Below are 15,734 nucleotides of genomic sequence, written 5' to 3' on the forward strand. Positions count from 1 at the left end.
ATTTAATTTATAGTTATTTTTTCTATATATATATAAAAAATAATAATAATAACATGCTATTTTATATTTTCTTGGTTTTGACGTTTATAAACGTTCACATTTCTCCCAAAAAGAACACACACACATTTTTCTCCTCTTTTTTTCCTCTTTTTGGATAACATATATGTTCTTGAATTAAAAATCTCGGTATTGGTATCCTTAATTTTCGTAAATACTATACTTTGAATAAAGTTAACAAAATAAATCCAAGGCCGATTGACCCATATAATATTTGAGTTTTATAGTTAATTAAATTGATTTGATGAAAAATGAAGGAGAAATGAAGAAGAGAAATGGTGAAATAAAGAAGAAGAAAGATTGAGAGGGGATAGAAAGAGAAAGGAGAAGAAGAAAGAGAGAAAAATGTGAGCGAGATTCTAAGAAATTGCTAGAGAAGAGGAGAGAGAATGTAATTATTACAAAATTTCGATGTTTTTCTAAATATTTTTAAAAGTGTCACATTTTCATAAATATTTTTAAAAACTACATTTCGATTTTATAAAATGAAAATGGTAATCGAAAATAATAAATAATAAAATATCTTTGTCGAATCTTCAATATTCGACTTGCATACTTGTCGAGTTTTCAACACTCGACTTACTGAAATTTTAAAAAAAAAGGAAAAAAAAAACTATAATATTTCTCTAAATTGTTTTCAAACTACAGTATATTTTTTTTTAATTAATTTTAAAATAACAATATTAATCTAAATTTCTCAATAGATAAGACCCATGGATTCAAAATATTTTTCTCATGATAAAAGGTTAGGTTTTTCAGCCCATATTTAGTAATCTAAATTGATATTTTGGATGCATATATGTCTACATGTATGTATGTGTGTGGTATATATCTCAATATATATATATATATATATATATATTGAGATGCAATCAGTGGGTTTGAAAGATTCAAAAGGCAAAAGACTTTGTCAAAACTAGCTTGGTATAGTTTCGCCGGAAATGTTGTATTATTTCTTAAATAAATCAATTTCGTTTTTTAAATTTTCTTTTTTATTTGAAGGACGTAATAAACTATGAAAATTTAATAAATAAAAGGTTGACTGTGTAAGTACAATACAATTCTTTTCTTTTCTTTTTTTTTTTTTTAAAAAAAAATTCAGTGCTATCATTTTTTAACATCTAACCAATTGATAGAGTGTAAACCAATTGTCGAGTCTCAATAAAAGTCAACATCACTCTATTTTTTCTCATAGATAACTTTCAATTTTATTATTTTTTCTAATGGGTATCAATAATTATTATGCTTTTTTATTTTAATTATCGCTTAAATATTTTGAAATTTATTAAATTTCCATATTTGAGGATAAAGAGATGTGAAAGTATTTATTTTGTAATTTGAACCCACACATATCTTTATTATCCTTTATAAATACAGTGAATTAATTACAATGAATCGAATGCGTAAACATGGTTTTTTTTTAAAAAAAAAAAACGAATGTATAAAGGAGAAATATATTTATTTTGAACCTCTACTAAATGAAAATAGTTTATTTTTCATTGATAAACAATTTATAAAAATCTAATTAATAATTATTATTCATATTCTTACCAAAGAAATTAGAGAAACTTTTACTTTGGGTCTTTTTAAATATAAAAAAAAATTGAAATATTTACCGTGCAAAAAGTTACAAATAAATCAACAAGTTACGAGATTGACATATTGAATATTACTTTAGATTTTATTTTTAAAATATCTCAAGATTAGTTTTTTTTTATAAAGAAAAACTAAATTTAATTATATATTTGTATTTTTATATATTTTTATTTAAATTATTTAATAATTAAATAATGATTTTCTCTTAATAATTACTTCATAAGAATGAAAATAAATAAGGGAATAAGATTCCTTCTTCCATTATTGGCATTTAACATAATTCTCTAAAAAAACAGAAAAAAGAGAGAGCAAAGAATATTTCATTCCTAAACTTGTAGACCCACATTTTCTTTATCTATACTGTTGTGATTTGTTTTATATCCAATTTAAATTTATTATTATGTTAGTTAACAGAATCAATCATAATCCACCTTTTTTTTTTTCAATTCCAATTCCAAACTAATTTTACATAACATTAAAAATCTTATTTTGTTCCTTGAAATTTATTTAACATTTTTATTTCCATTAATGAATTAATGTATGTTAGTATAAATTTATTTAATCGAGCAAAATTTAAGCAAAGAAGAAAAAAAGAACTAAGTTGGAGCTCCAAACTTTTTCACCTTTTTTTTTCTAAAAAAAAAAAAAAACAAAAAAAGAAGAAAAACTTTTTTCATCTCTTGAAAATATTAAATGTTTTTAACTTAGAGATAAGAGATACAATCATGTTGGCTAATAGTATTACTTATAATAACTAATATGTTTAGTAATGAGTATTATTACATTACATTATTATTAAAATTCTTTAGAAATATGTCTAATGAGTCCTTCTCCACTCACAAAGTTATGTCTATTTAGTCCATGTGCTTAAACGAAAATTTGTAATAAGTAGTTGAACTTTCAATTGTGATTGTCTTACATTGTCATTATCAATTTCACGTTTATACCAACATGTACCCATAAATTTGGATAAATTATTCGGTGAGGGGTCACACTGTAAAGTCCCACAATATGGCTAACAATTTTTCACTCTTGAAATATGAGATAGAAATACCTTGAATTTTATATCAAGTAGTTATTAGAGCGTGTAAATTTGTAAACTCTCGTCTAGTGGAGGTTGTGTCAAGTTTGATTAATCCATAAATTAACCATTAAATATTTTTTCAAAACTCGTAAATCTAAAAAAATGTAACATTTTTTTTCTTTGAAATCATGTCAATTTTGTACCATGCATATGTCTTATAATTCCATAGAAGTCTATAAGCATCTTTTTAATATATATATATATATATATAAACTTTTTCGATTGTCAAAACAACACTTTTTAGGTTTAAGATCAAAATTATAAACTCACTTAGATTTGAGGTTGAATTTGATGAAATAAAAAGTTATATTAGCTACTTTGACAAATTTAGGGATAAAAAAATGCTTGAATACAAATCAATCAAAGCATATCCGAGTAGATTGGGATATCTATGAGATGGGATAGGGACTGAGATGACTTCACCCATCTCCATTTCATTTTCCATCTCTACGAAATTCTCCATTTAATTTTGCAAAGATAAAGATTTTTCATAGAATGTAAGGTCAGACTTTCCACGGGAATTATTTTCAATTTGTTTGGAAAAAATCAACAAAATGATTGGTTGATGCCACGACATAGAGGCAAGAGTGCCGCAATGCTAGGCGACAACACTCGACGCTCTCCATTAAACTGCGCACGAAGGCTCGAGTATTTTTTATAATTCCTTATGAATTCTCCTTTTAATGGTTAATTTTTCTTCAAAAATTTCTTAAACCTCTACAAGGAAATAAAGTAAAATTTCATATTAAGTTATTTAATTATCAAGACACTTAAATTCATATAGTATTATTATTCATACATAAGAGCTTTTTTCTTTAAAAAAAAACATATATATAATTTCTTTTAAATACTAATAATGAAAAGAAACCGAGTGCGGAAGGAAAATTACATCCTCATTCCCATTTAATTCATTAGAAAAAGAAAAGTTCTCACTTCCTTAATTTCTACATGAGTTACCTCACCGAGTAGGTCTTTATTAAGACTTCGTCTTAGAGTAAAAGTGAACATCTCTATTTATAAATAGATAAAACAATTTTAACGAGGTCAATGGTTGGATCTCTCACCCTGCATGGTAGCAATAATAAAATTTGAGAAGAGAAATTTTTGAATCGTGATACTTCCAAGGTGAAGTATAGAGACGGTTGTTTTCATTAAATAATTTAAAATTGAATTTTTTTTTTTTTTTAAAAAAAAAGAAAAAGTAAAATAAAAAGTGGAGCCCAAAGCCAAAAGGGTCCAATGAACAAACCTTTTTACACTTTATTTTCCAATCTATAAATATCCATTTTCATCTTTTTCTCTTCAGTTTTCTTCTTCTTCTTCTCTTCCACTTTCCAAAAACCTTTTTCCCCCAAATATTCTCTACGTAATCTTCTTCAAATTTCTTATTCCTAATCCGAAAATTCTTCCCTTCTTCAATCTCCGATTCCTATTCCTTCACGGACTCTCTCCGATTTCCCCTCTTTCAATATCCTTTCTCCGATTCATCTCTCTGTTCCAATTTTCATTCGGTTTTTCTATCTGATTCGATTTTTTTGGATTGATTTATGGTGGTGAAACTGGTCCGATGGCCGTCCTGGCCGCCGTTCTCGTCGAGAAAATACGAGGCGATCATCAATATTCGCCGATTAGAAGGATTGACAAGTCTCGTCAGCGATGATGCGAGTGGTTGTTTAGTGGTGGAAATCAAATGGAAAGGACAGAAGATTATGGGATTGAGTTCTTGGAGACGATCTGTGAAGAGGAATTACACAAAAAAGGGGAATGTCTATGAAGAAGAGGAAGGAGGAGGATTATGTGTGGATTGGAATGAAGAGTTTACGAGTTTGTGTTCGTTTTTGGGGTCTAATAAAGAGGATCTCATTCCGCCATGGAAGGTTTCATTGAAACTTCTTCAGAAAGTAAGTAACTCTTCTTCCTTCTTCCTTCTTCCTTCCTTTGTGTTCTGTTCTTTAGGGGAATTTATTGCAGTTTCTCTTTGAATTGAATTGTGAAGTAATGGCGATTTAATGTTCTTTTTTAATTTGTGAGAGTGTTTTGCTTGGTTTTTTCCACCCATTGCCCTTTCTCAGTTCCCATGGAGGGTTTGACTTTTTATGATGAAGACAAGACGATTTAATTGTTCCCTTTTTTGTAATTTTTATGTTTTTTTCTTTTTTTCTTTTTTTTTTTTTTCTTAAATTTGAATAAAAATAATGTCACTTACCATGGTTGGATTGGCTAGTGGTATTGGCATACATAACCGATTAAGTCTCTTATGGAGCTAAAAAAAAGTTTTTGACATCTTTGGCCAAAGAGTTTATGGACCATGACTTAAAAACATCAATTTCAAATTTAACTCTTTACTTATAACTCGCCGAACTTAACTAGACTAAACAATTCCTTGCCCAAAACACCCTCGAAAGATTTCTAGTCCAATTGTAGTTCTAACTTTTTGTGGATTTTTTTAAACAAAAGTGCGAAATACAAAGGAATTGAAGTTTGAAGTTGAAGTTTGTTTTAAATTGATCATAAATTTCAAAATTGAACAATCTAATTGCTAACAGTTTATTAATGCTCGATTTTGGTCACTCTTCCACCATTAATTAAGACCAAAATTGAGTATTAATAAAATATTAAGAACTAAGGTCTGTTTGGTAACCATTTCATTTTTTGTTTTGGATTTTTGAAAATTAAGCCTTATCTATTGAATTCTTAGTCAAATTTCGAAAACAAAAACAATTTTTTAAAAGCTACTTCTTTTTTCGAGTTTTGGTTTGGTTTTTTAAACTATTAGTAAAAAGTAGATAACTATGGAAAAAAATTAGAGATAAAAATAATGTTTATAGACTTGATTTTTAAAAAACAAAAATAAAAAACCAAAAACCAAATAATTTAAGGGCCTAGATGGTTAAATTTTAGAAACTATTCTCTCTTTCTTTTTCTAGTTTTACTTTTGGGTTGGGGCTGGTGGATGACGTATGGTTGAACAATGAGGATGTTGATATTTCAATTTTTCTTTTCTGTGTTTGACTTTTTCTATAGTTGAAAACAAAATATAAAACATTATCATAATAATTCCCCCTCTCATGATCTACAATTGTCACTTTATGAATTAAATATCAATAATTCATATTTCACATAAAGAGTATTTTATTGCTACCAGATATCCTCAGCTCTCATTATTGTCATCAATGAACCTTCATGGAAAGGGAAAAAGAAAATAGAATATTGCTTGGCCTTTCTATGTGAATAATTTTCTAATGAGAATCGGCAGAAAGTGGAGGAATAGTTGGTTGAAGAAAAAATTCATAAATTAATTGAAGGATAATAAAGTTCTTTGTTAGGGATGAGGCAAACAATCAAATATCAAGCTGAGTCAGATTTTGATAAATATATACAAATACACCATACAAAAAAATATGTATAAATTAAATTAATTGGAATTTTCTAAAGTTGTGTGAGGTAGGGATGGCGATTAGTTTGCATGTTTCATCCCATATGTTTGAATACTGGTACCAATTTTAGTTTAGACTTAAAATGGAATAAACTTCAAAATATAAGAACCAAAATAGTATTTGAATTGATAAACAAATAATTTGAAAGAGACCATTTTTTTTCCTTTGGGATTTCCTTTCTATTTTCATTGTAAATAAGTCTCAAATTTTTCTTTTGTGAGGGGGAGCTTTTTGTGAAAACCATATATTTTCAGTCACTTTCTTACTATGGCTTTATCACTAATTGAAGTTTTTCTTCTTCCTCATTATAGGGAGAAAACCAAGTACTTCGAAATAGCTACACTGTAATCGGAACCGCGTCGCTGAACCTAGCAGAATATGCTTCCAAAGCTGATGGAAAAGAGATTCAAATAAGCCTTCCTTTGAAGGTTCGTGGCAGCACTGCAGAGTTTGGCCCCTTGCTCAGTGTAAGTACCTCCTAAATTAGTACCTTACCAATTTTCTTATTCCCTGCCATTTTTCTCTCTGACATAGTTCTTCTTCGATTACGCAGTTCTCTCTCAACCTCTTGGAACTGAGAACTGATACAAAACCTATGAGGGTGGTGCAAAGGTCGATCATGCCTGTTACGCTTTCCCCAACTTCACCATTGGCTTTGTCTACAGAGAAAGACGGGTTAGCTGTAATAAGAGCAGGTCTAGATAGAGTGAAAATATTTAGGCATTGTGTATCAGCTGGAAGACCTAAGGAAGTATTCCATGAAGAAGATATTGCTACTGTCAATGGGTTTTATATCAAAGATAAGGATTCTACTCAAAGTTCTTCACTTGATTCCGATTCGCTAGATGATGATGGTGGAACTGAGGATTCATGTGTTAGGCAGCCATTTGGTTATGAGAAACTAGCCAATGCTAACCGTGTAGCAGGATTGCTTCTCCCTGGGACGAAGACTGACAATGACAATGATGAATGTTGGATCTATTGTGGCAATGGTGCAGGGTGCTTGGAGATTGATAGTGACAGTTCACAAACAATACAGCAGAACTCAATGCGCAAAATCTTGTCGTGGAGGAAGAGGAAGTTGAGCTTCAAATCGCCTAAAATTAAAGGAGAGCCTCTTCTGAAGAAACATTATGGTGAAGATGGTGGAGATGATATCGACTTCGACCGTAGGCAGCTCAGCACAAATGAGCTTTTCTCTTGGGTATACTCTCAAAACTTGAACTGCATTTTGCTCTGCTTTACTTGGTATGTGTTGGATTTTCTTAAAACATACTAATGGTGGCCTCTTCTTCTCATCCTTCTTTCTCGCAGTGGTATAATCTGGAGTTATCAGCAGCTGCATTTGGAGATGATAACTTTGCTGTGGGTACTTGGGAGCAGAAAGAGGTAACCTGCCGTGACGGGTGCTTGAAGATCAAAACCGAAGTCTTCTTTGCCTCTATTGATCAAAGGAGCGAGCGTGCTTCCGGAGAAAGTGCCTGCACAGCTCTAGTTGCTGTTATTGCCGATTGGTTGCTCTCCAACCAAGACGAAATGCCGATCAAGTCTGAGTTGGACAACTTGATCAGAGATGGATCAGCAGAATGGAGGAACCTTTGTGAAAATAAAGACTACATGGAGCAGTTCGCTGATAAACACTTTGATCTTGACACGGTAATTAACGCAAAAATCCGACCTCTATCTGTTGTTGCAGAGAAGTCATATGTTGGATTCTTCCACCCAGAAGGGTTGGAGGAAGAGGGCGTTTTTGAGTTCCTTAAAGGCGCCATGTCTTTCAACACCATATGGGATGAAATCAGCCAACTTGCAGCAGATCTTCCAACAAATGAAAGTGAACCGATAGTCTACATAGTGAGTTGGAATGACCACTTCTTCATCTTGAAGGTTGACAAGGATGCTTACTACATCATAGACACCTTGGGCGAGCGGCTTTACGAGGGGTGCAACCAGGCATACATTCTGAAATTTGACAAGGAGACAGTAATTCATAGATTACCAAACGGCACAAAGGCATTAGAGGAGAAAAGCTCCAACACAAAGGAATCAAAGAGCACAGGGCCATCATCAGATGAGAAAACCTCCATTGACACGAAACAATCAAGCTCAGAGCCATCAAAGGAGAAAAGCAGCAGCATTAAGAAAAATCAATCAAAGATCATAGAGATATCACAGGTAGAACCATCCACTGATATGCCCCAACTAAACAAACCAGAGATTTTGGAGGAAAAACCATCTATGGTTGTCATGCAACCAAGCGACTCTGAAGAAGCTTCGACATCAGAACCACCGAGCAGCCTGAAAGAAGCTTCAACTGAGAAGAAAGATGAGTCAGGAAATGGTAGTAATATAAAGGAAGAGGTTGTATGCACAGGGAAGGAGTGCTGTCAGGAGTACATAAAGAGCTTTCTTGCTGCAATTCCGATCAGGGAATTGCTGGAAGACGTGAAGAAGAATGGTTTGAGTTCATCGACACCCCTTCATCAACGGCTGCAAATAGAATTCCACCGTGCTAAAGTGATTCTACAGGCAGAGGATCAGATTTTGGCAAGCAACTACTGAGGATTAACTACAAAAGCTGACTCAAAAGCTATGTTTTAGTTCTTATTTTAACTTTTGAATTAAGTTTTGAAGAATCATCTTGTTTAGACTACTGTAATAAGGAATAAAGTAAATATTGAAGAGGGCATAAATTAATTGTTTATAATGCCCCATTAATTCCTTGTTTAATTATAGTAACTGTTACTAATGCTTATTAATTCCTTGCTCAATTAATGCTTCAGAGATTTAATTTGTGTAATTTTTATAAAATACTATATCTGTACCACATGATTTGGTACTAGAGTTCAGTTTAAATTCAGTTTAATTGACTAAACTTGAATCATATTATGCATATAAATTGCTGATGGATAAAAAATTATTCCAGGTGCACAGAGACCTCACATTTTGAACGAAATCTGATCAGTTTACTACAATGAACTTTATAAAATAATTTCTGCTCAACTCCGTTGTCAATTAAAAATCTGGTTAATTTGATGAAATAAATAACTATACATGTCGAAGAACATAAGCATACACACCAAATTTACAATAGCTATCCAATGATTTAGATGAGAATTAGTGAATTATCTTGTTTTAGAATATCATAAATCATAAATTATTCAAAAGTAGATAGGATTTCATGATTTTTATCTCATCTCGAATTTGAGAATTATCAAAAAACAAAAAACTTTAAATGACTGAGTAACTAATAAGTGACCATCAAATAACAACCAGTGACAGCAGAGAAACCCTACATCAAGAAATTACTTCCTCAAGTTCACATTGAATTGTCTGGCTCCTTATTCAACTACTCTACTAAAGAATGTTAAATAAAAGCAACAGGTGTTGTCACTCAGCTACCAAAAAGGAGTACGATATTCTTGTTGAGAATTGTAAGTGATCACCTTCATTAACCATACAAAAAAGATCTGTCCCTCAGACACCTCCAACAGGAAAGAGCTGATGTACAAGTTTAACCACTCCCATCATGGATGCATCATTCTGTAGACAACATTCAAATTGGTTAAAGTTATATGGTATAGTGGTTGTAATGATTATCGGGAGAGGTTTGCCAATATTGGTCATGAGAAATAAAAGTAAAGGTTTTCCTTTCTTATTCCATCTTTCTTTTTCTTCCCAAGGGTAATCTACTCACCAGGTAAACAATATCAAAGGCATTGCGATAGCCGTCAAGAGAGTTTTCGACGTTGTCATTTCTGCAAAAGGAGCTTATTCTTCAGTATGAGAATAAATATTCATCATGACACAAACACAAACAGGAACTTAAATCTGTTTTACCACAAAAAGTATTTTTGTTACAAGATTATTTATTTATCGAATATTTTTCATGCAACACAGAATATTTCCAAAATTAATTTCAACTTAAAACAAAAATTTTAAATAAACAGATGACAAAACGTAAGGATGTTTTTGAAAGTTAACATACAAAAACCCCACGGATATCCGAGTGTCATAGTTTAAACCGTCTGACATCCCCAAATCCCCAATGTGGTCACCAAGAAGAAGTACATTTGTCCGTTTTCTTACAGAAGCACTGTCATCAATTGCCCCATCTATATCACCCAATTGGTCATGAAGAGGAGCAGCCATATCAAGAGCATGCTCATTTTTATTTAAACTATGAATTGTCTTGCCTGCAAAGAGAAATATTTCCATAGAACAAACTCATTCAGAACAGATGTAACAATCATAACAACCGCTAATAAAATGACCGTAGCAAGTAATAGCCAGCTAAACGAAGGAAGGTACCCTTGAATGATACAAGGCAACCATTATCATCAAACACCATTCTATTTGAAACGATCCTAATATTCTTAAAAGATCTGTGAAGCTTCTGCCTCAGGACCTAGTTCAGGAAGAAGAAAAGGGAGTATCAAGAAAGAACACAAGTGAGCTTTACATATTGAATTATATCTGTATAAATGCACTATAGATAAAGGAACATTTGACCTTGCCTACCTCCTCTATAATGTCTGCAAGACCTGCTGAAAATATAAGAACAGGAACATCCCTTTCCTGATCATCGTTATGTTTGAAATGAAAAATCAGCTATAACACGGAACCAAAAATAGAAAATAGAACATTGATATTTACCCCCACAAAGGGGAGTAGCAACTAGCAAGTAAGGTTTTCATTTTAGGGAGAAAAAGTTTTACCTCTAGAAGTTCAAACAGCTCAACCACTCCCTCCCTAAAAGCAATAGTGGCAGCAGCAACTGATTGCTTTATTGCATCAAACGTAAGACCTCCTTCAATCAGCAGTGAATGGCTTTTGCCCCACCTACGATTTTGGTACACCCACCAACCAGAACCAACAAGTGGACAGAAATCCATATGTATGATTGAAGAAGCATCACAGAAAATATATTTTTGAGATAAATCTAAGAGATTAAAAAAAAATAATTATAAAGAACATCTACGAGGTATACCATTCTTCCATGAGCTTGGTTTTCTCTTCTATCAAAATTGTAGGAGAATATTCCAAGGGATGATAATATTTATAAAGTTCATCCCTCTTAGCATCATATTCAGAATTTCCCTGCTTTAAAAGACCATGACTGGCTACACATATTAATCTTGTCAGCACAACATAAATCAAATTCATCAGATTTAAAAATAAATCTTCACCACAAAGTTAACAGAGTGATAGTAATCAAATCTTACTTTGACCTCGGCGGCCATCAATCCAGTATCTCGTTAGCGTAGCATCAAAGTCAGCAATAACCTAAAAATCCAGTACCTCCTACTATAATATCTAAAAGCAATGGTCAAAAAATAAAAAGAACAACACCTGAAGCTTCTGCGGACCGGCAAAACGCATAGCATCCAGTTTCTTCTTGAGCAGATGGGAATCGGCGATAACTTCCTCAGAGGCGTCTAAGAACCCTTTTTCCTCCATTCCAATCAGGTTTCGGCATCCGGAAAACCAAAGCCTACAAAAGAAAAACGATTATTGAAGTGAGAATGAGTGAGATTGGGGTTTGGATTTGAAGCAACGAATCGCAAAAAGAATGGAATCGAGTAGAAGAGAAAAGTAGAATCAGGAAAGTAACCTGGAAGTGGAAAATGGAGAAGAACGAAGGTTAGAGATGGAAGTGAAGCGAAGAGGAATGGTTGAAATGAATTGGACTACAACACTCATCTGGGCGTTCGCTTGAAATCCAATGAACAACCATCCTTCTTTTTTGGTACCGGGGATCCGCTTTTTCTTTTTCTTTTTCTTTTCCTTATTTTTTCTTTTAGTTTCAAAATATTATCATTTTATCTACTCAATTTTGGTTTCTATATTTAAGATTTACACTTTTAACATCGTTTAGTCAGTCATTTTTTATATTAAAATTATAATTAATTAAGTTTCTCTATTTTTTATCTTTTAAAATTTCACTTCATAATTATTTTTATTTGATTAATAGAAATTGTTGTCAATGATTGAAGGTGAAAATTTAATGAAAAAGTGCAGTTAAAAATATAAATTCTTAAAACATAGGGAACATATTAAAACAAAATTCAAATCTCAAGAGTAAAATTATGACATCTTGAAATTTAGTTTAGAGACTAAATTGAAACAAAACTCAAAACTTAATAACTAAATGTGTAATGTTTTGATACTAAATTTATATGATAGAGTGGAAATGTCTATTTGATTTTTTCAATATTGAATCATAGATATATAAAATTGTCGATAAAAATTTAATTTTATAAGTACAATAAGAATGGAATAAAAAATATACCTCAAACTTCAAGAGATAACTCATGCCAAACTAAATATCGAAATAAAGACAAATTTTCAAGTCATCGTACTCTTTTATTAGATGAAATTGTTACTTGTATTATAAATATGTTACATTATGTGTAATGTAGATATCCATTATTAGTGTGTCACTTGTCCATTACCCCATGTGTTGTCCATGTCTCTCAAGATTACACAATATTATTTTTCATGTAATCCACCTCCTACTTGCCAAATTGTCTATAAATATGGCATTTAGTGGGTTTTGGAAAACACACATATTGTTGATCAATCCAAAAAGATTGGAGAAAGTGGAGAGATTAATCTTTTGTTGCTTTATTTATTTTATTATATATTATTATTATATTATATTATAATTATTTTAATATTATATTTCATTGGTATCTTTATTCCTATTGTGCTTCTTGAGTTCACAACACGTTATCAGCACGAGCTCCTATCGTTTTTCCCGCTAAAGGTAAGTCATAAAGGTTTTATCGGTTTTTTTCCTCTTCGCTATAATCAATAAATTTAATATTATTTTGCATATTTAATATCTATTAAATTTATAATATAAATACAATATTTTATGATAGTGTTTCTATGACAAATATCACAAAATTAGAATTTTTCACCCTTGGTATTAACGGCAATAATTATTTGTCGTGGGTGCTTGATGTCGAAATTCACATGATATGAATACTTGAGAGACTATTAAAGAAGGAAATATGGCATCCAGTCAGGATAAAGCAAAAGAACTTTCTTTCATCATCATCTCCCTGAGGGATTGAAAATGGAGTGTCTTACAATAAAAGATCCATGTATCTTGTGGAAAAATTTGAAAGAGAAATATGATCATAAAAAAAACAGTTATTCTTCTTAAAGTTCGTTATGAGTGGATGCACTCAAGGCTACAAGATTTCAAATCAATAAGTGATTACAAATTCCACATTATTTAAAATCAATTCGAAATTGTTGTTATGCAGAGAGAAAATTATTGATGTCGATATGTTAGAGATGATATTTTTTACATTTCATGTCTCGAATATGCTCATGCAACAACAATATCGAGAGAAATGTTTTAAACAATATTATGAACTAATTTCTCTCGTGGACAAACATAATAATGAGTTATTGATGAAAAATTATGAATCTCGACCAACCGAAACGACACCATTATCTAAAGTGAATCTTGTGAATTTTAATAATCATCGTGGTCAAGGTCATGACCATGGAAAACGAATAAATAATTATTATTTTTGTGGTGGTCATTCTAATTATTTAAATTTCAAAAGAACCACACAAAATGATAATCACAAAGGAAAATCTCCACAAGATAAGAGTTCAAAAAGCGTTGAAATTAAATGCTTCTGATGTGGAATGACCAAGCATTGGTCACGTACCAATCATACACTAAAATACTTAGTTGATCCTTATCAAGCATCCCTAAAAGAAAAAGAGAAAAATGTGGAAGTAAATTTTGCATGTCAGGATAATGACGTACTTGACTCATCCCATATGACAAGTTTGGATGTGGCAGACTTTTTTTAATCTCTTGAAGAGAAAATCGGCAAAATTGATAAAACATCAAGTGTTTCCTTTAACTTTGAAAATATCTAGACTTAATGTTGTTTTTTTATTCATCTCCATATTTTTTCCCTCTTAATAGATGTTAATATTTGTATATTATAAATGTTGTTTTTCTTATTGTAATTATTTTCTTTTAATGAAGAAAACTGAATCATTTTCATATGTTGGGTGTCTAAAAACTGAGTAAAGAATATTTATGTCTGGCAGACAGTTCAACTACACATACAATACTTACAAGTATAAAATATGTTTCCAAACTGATAATGCTAGAAGCAAAAGTTAATACAATATCAAGTTCTGCAAATCTAATTGAAGGTTCTAGAAAAGTAAATATTATTTTGCCTAGAGGAAGAAAATTTATAATTGATAATGCATTATTTTCTAGTCAATCAAAGAGAAATCTACTTAGTTTTAAAGATATACGTTACAATTGTTATCATATTGAGCCTGGTAGAAAGAATAATATGAAGTATTTTTATATCATATCTACTGTCTCATATGAACACCGTATACTGGAAGAGTTGTATGGTTTATCTTTTGGATTATATTATACTCATATACGAGTAATTGAAACATATGCAATAATGAACCCGAAGTTCATGACTCCAGACATATTTATAATTTGAAACGACAGATTAGATCATTCAGAATCTATAATGATGAGAAGAATTATTGAGAATTCAAATGGACATCCATCGAAGAGCCAGAAGATTCTTCAATCAATTAATTATCATGTGATGCTTGCTCAGGGCAAACTAATCATTAGACCATCATCAATTAAAATGGGGACTGAATCACCTGCATTTTTATAACGAATTCATGGTGATATATGTGGACCTATTAACTCACCAAGTGGACCATTTAGATATTTTATGGTATCAATAGACGCATCCAACAGATCACACGTGTACTTATTATCAAGTCGAAATCTTGCATTTGCAAGATGTAAATTCACCAGCATTATCAAGACGAATGATTTTAATTGTATAATCAAGAAATTATTGTATGTCAATTGGGATAAATGTTGAACATCCTATAGCTCATGTTCATACACAAATGGTTTAGTAGAATCCTTCATAAAACATTTGCAGTCAATTGCTAGATCATTGTTTATGAGAGCTAAATTTCCTACATCTGTACGGGGACATGCTATTTTGCATGCAACGTCACTTGTATTCATTAGGCTAGTAGCTTATCATAAGTACTCACCATTATAATTAATTTATAGCCATGAGCCAAATATTTCTCATCTGAGAATTTTTGGATGTGCAGTATATATTCCAGTTGCTCCACCACAATGTACTGAGATGAGTTCTCAAAAGAGGTTAGGAATATATGTTGGATATAATTCTCCATCAATTATTAAATATCTTGAACCCCCGGACGGATGATGTATTTACTGCATGATTTACTAATTGTCATTTTAATTAGACAAATTTCCAACATTAAGGGGAGGAATTAAAAAGTTGGAAAAAAAAATTACTTGGAATGCATCATTATTGTCTCATTAAGATCCCTGTACAAATAAATGTTAACTTGAAATTTAGAAGATATTTCATTTGCAAAATATAGCAAATTAGTTACCAGATGCATTTATAGATGTAAAGAAAGTAACTAGGTCACGTATACTAGTTGCAAATGTCCAATCGAAAATTGATATCCCAACACATAAAGTTGTC

The 15,734-nt window shown here is 31.2% G+C and overlaps 2 protein-coding genes across 5 annotated transcripts; one reads left to right on the top strand and one right to left on the bottom strand.

Annotated features, from left to right (window-relative positions):
- The first annotated feature begins 4,043 nt into the window (after positions 1-4,043).
- LOC120082006 lies at positions 4,044-9,049 on the top strand. Its single transcript, XM_039037212.1, has 4 exons — positions 4,044-4,638; positions 6,486-6,641; positions 6,728-7,378; positions 7,489-9,049. The coding sequence occupies exons 1-4, from the start codon at positions 4,285-4,287 to the stop codon at positions 8,734-8,736; spliced, it is 2,409 nt and encodes an 802-aa protein (XP_038893140.1). The 5' UTR covers positions 4,044-4,284; the 3' UTR covers positions 8,737-9,049.
- LOC120082007 (7-methylguanosine phosphate-specific 5'-nucleotidase A) lies at positions 8,001-11,949 on the bottom strand. Of its 4 annotated transcripts, none has more exons than XM_039037216.1 (11): positions 11,789-11,949; positions 11,527-11,668; positions 11,400-11,460; positions 11,165-11,297; positions 10,893-11,016; positions 10,696-10,752; positions 10,486-10,582; positions 10,163-10,370; positions 9,872-9,932; positions 9,621-9,717; positions 8,001-8,136 (listed from the first exon to the last, which is right to left on the bottom strand). In XM_039037216.1, exons 1-10 carry the CDS (start codon positions 11,875-11,877, stop codon positions 9,652-9,654), a joined length of 1,038 nt encoding a protein of 345 aa, XP_038893144.1. In that variant the 5' UTR covers positions 11,878-11,949; the 3' UTR covers positions 8,001-8,136; positions 9,621-9,651. The 4 variants fall into 4 exon arrangements, with proteins under 4 accessions (XP_038893144.1, XP_038893142.1, XP_038893143.1 ...); XM_039037214.1 differs by lacking the exon at positions 8,001-8,136 and adding an exon at positions 8,528-8,664; XM_039037215.1 differs by lacking the exon at positions 8,001-8,136 and adding an exon at positions 8,561-8,697.
- Between the last annotated feature and the right edge of the window lie 3,785 nt (positions 11,950-15,734).

Source organism: Benincasa hispida, chromosome 7, assembly GCF_009727055.1.
Source record: "Benincasa hispida cultivar B227 chromosome 7, ASM972705v1, whole genome shotgun sequence".
In the NCBI taxonomy this organism is placed as follows: Eukaryota; Viridiplantae; Streptophyta; class Magnoliopsida; order Cucurbitales; family Cucurbitaceae; genus Benincasa; species Benincasa hispida.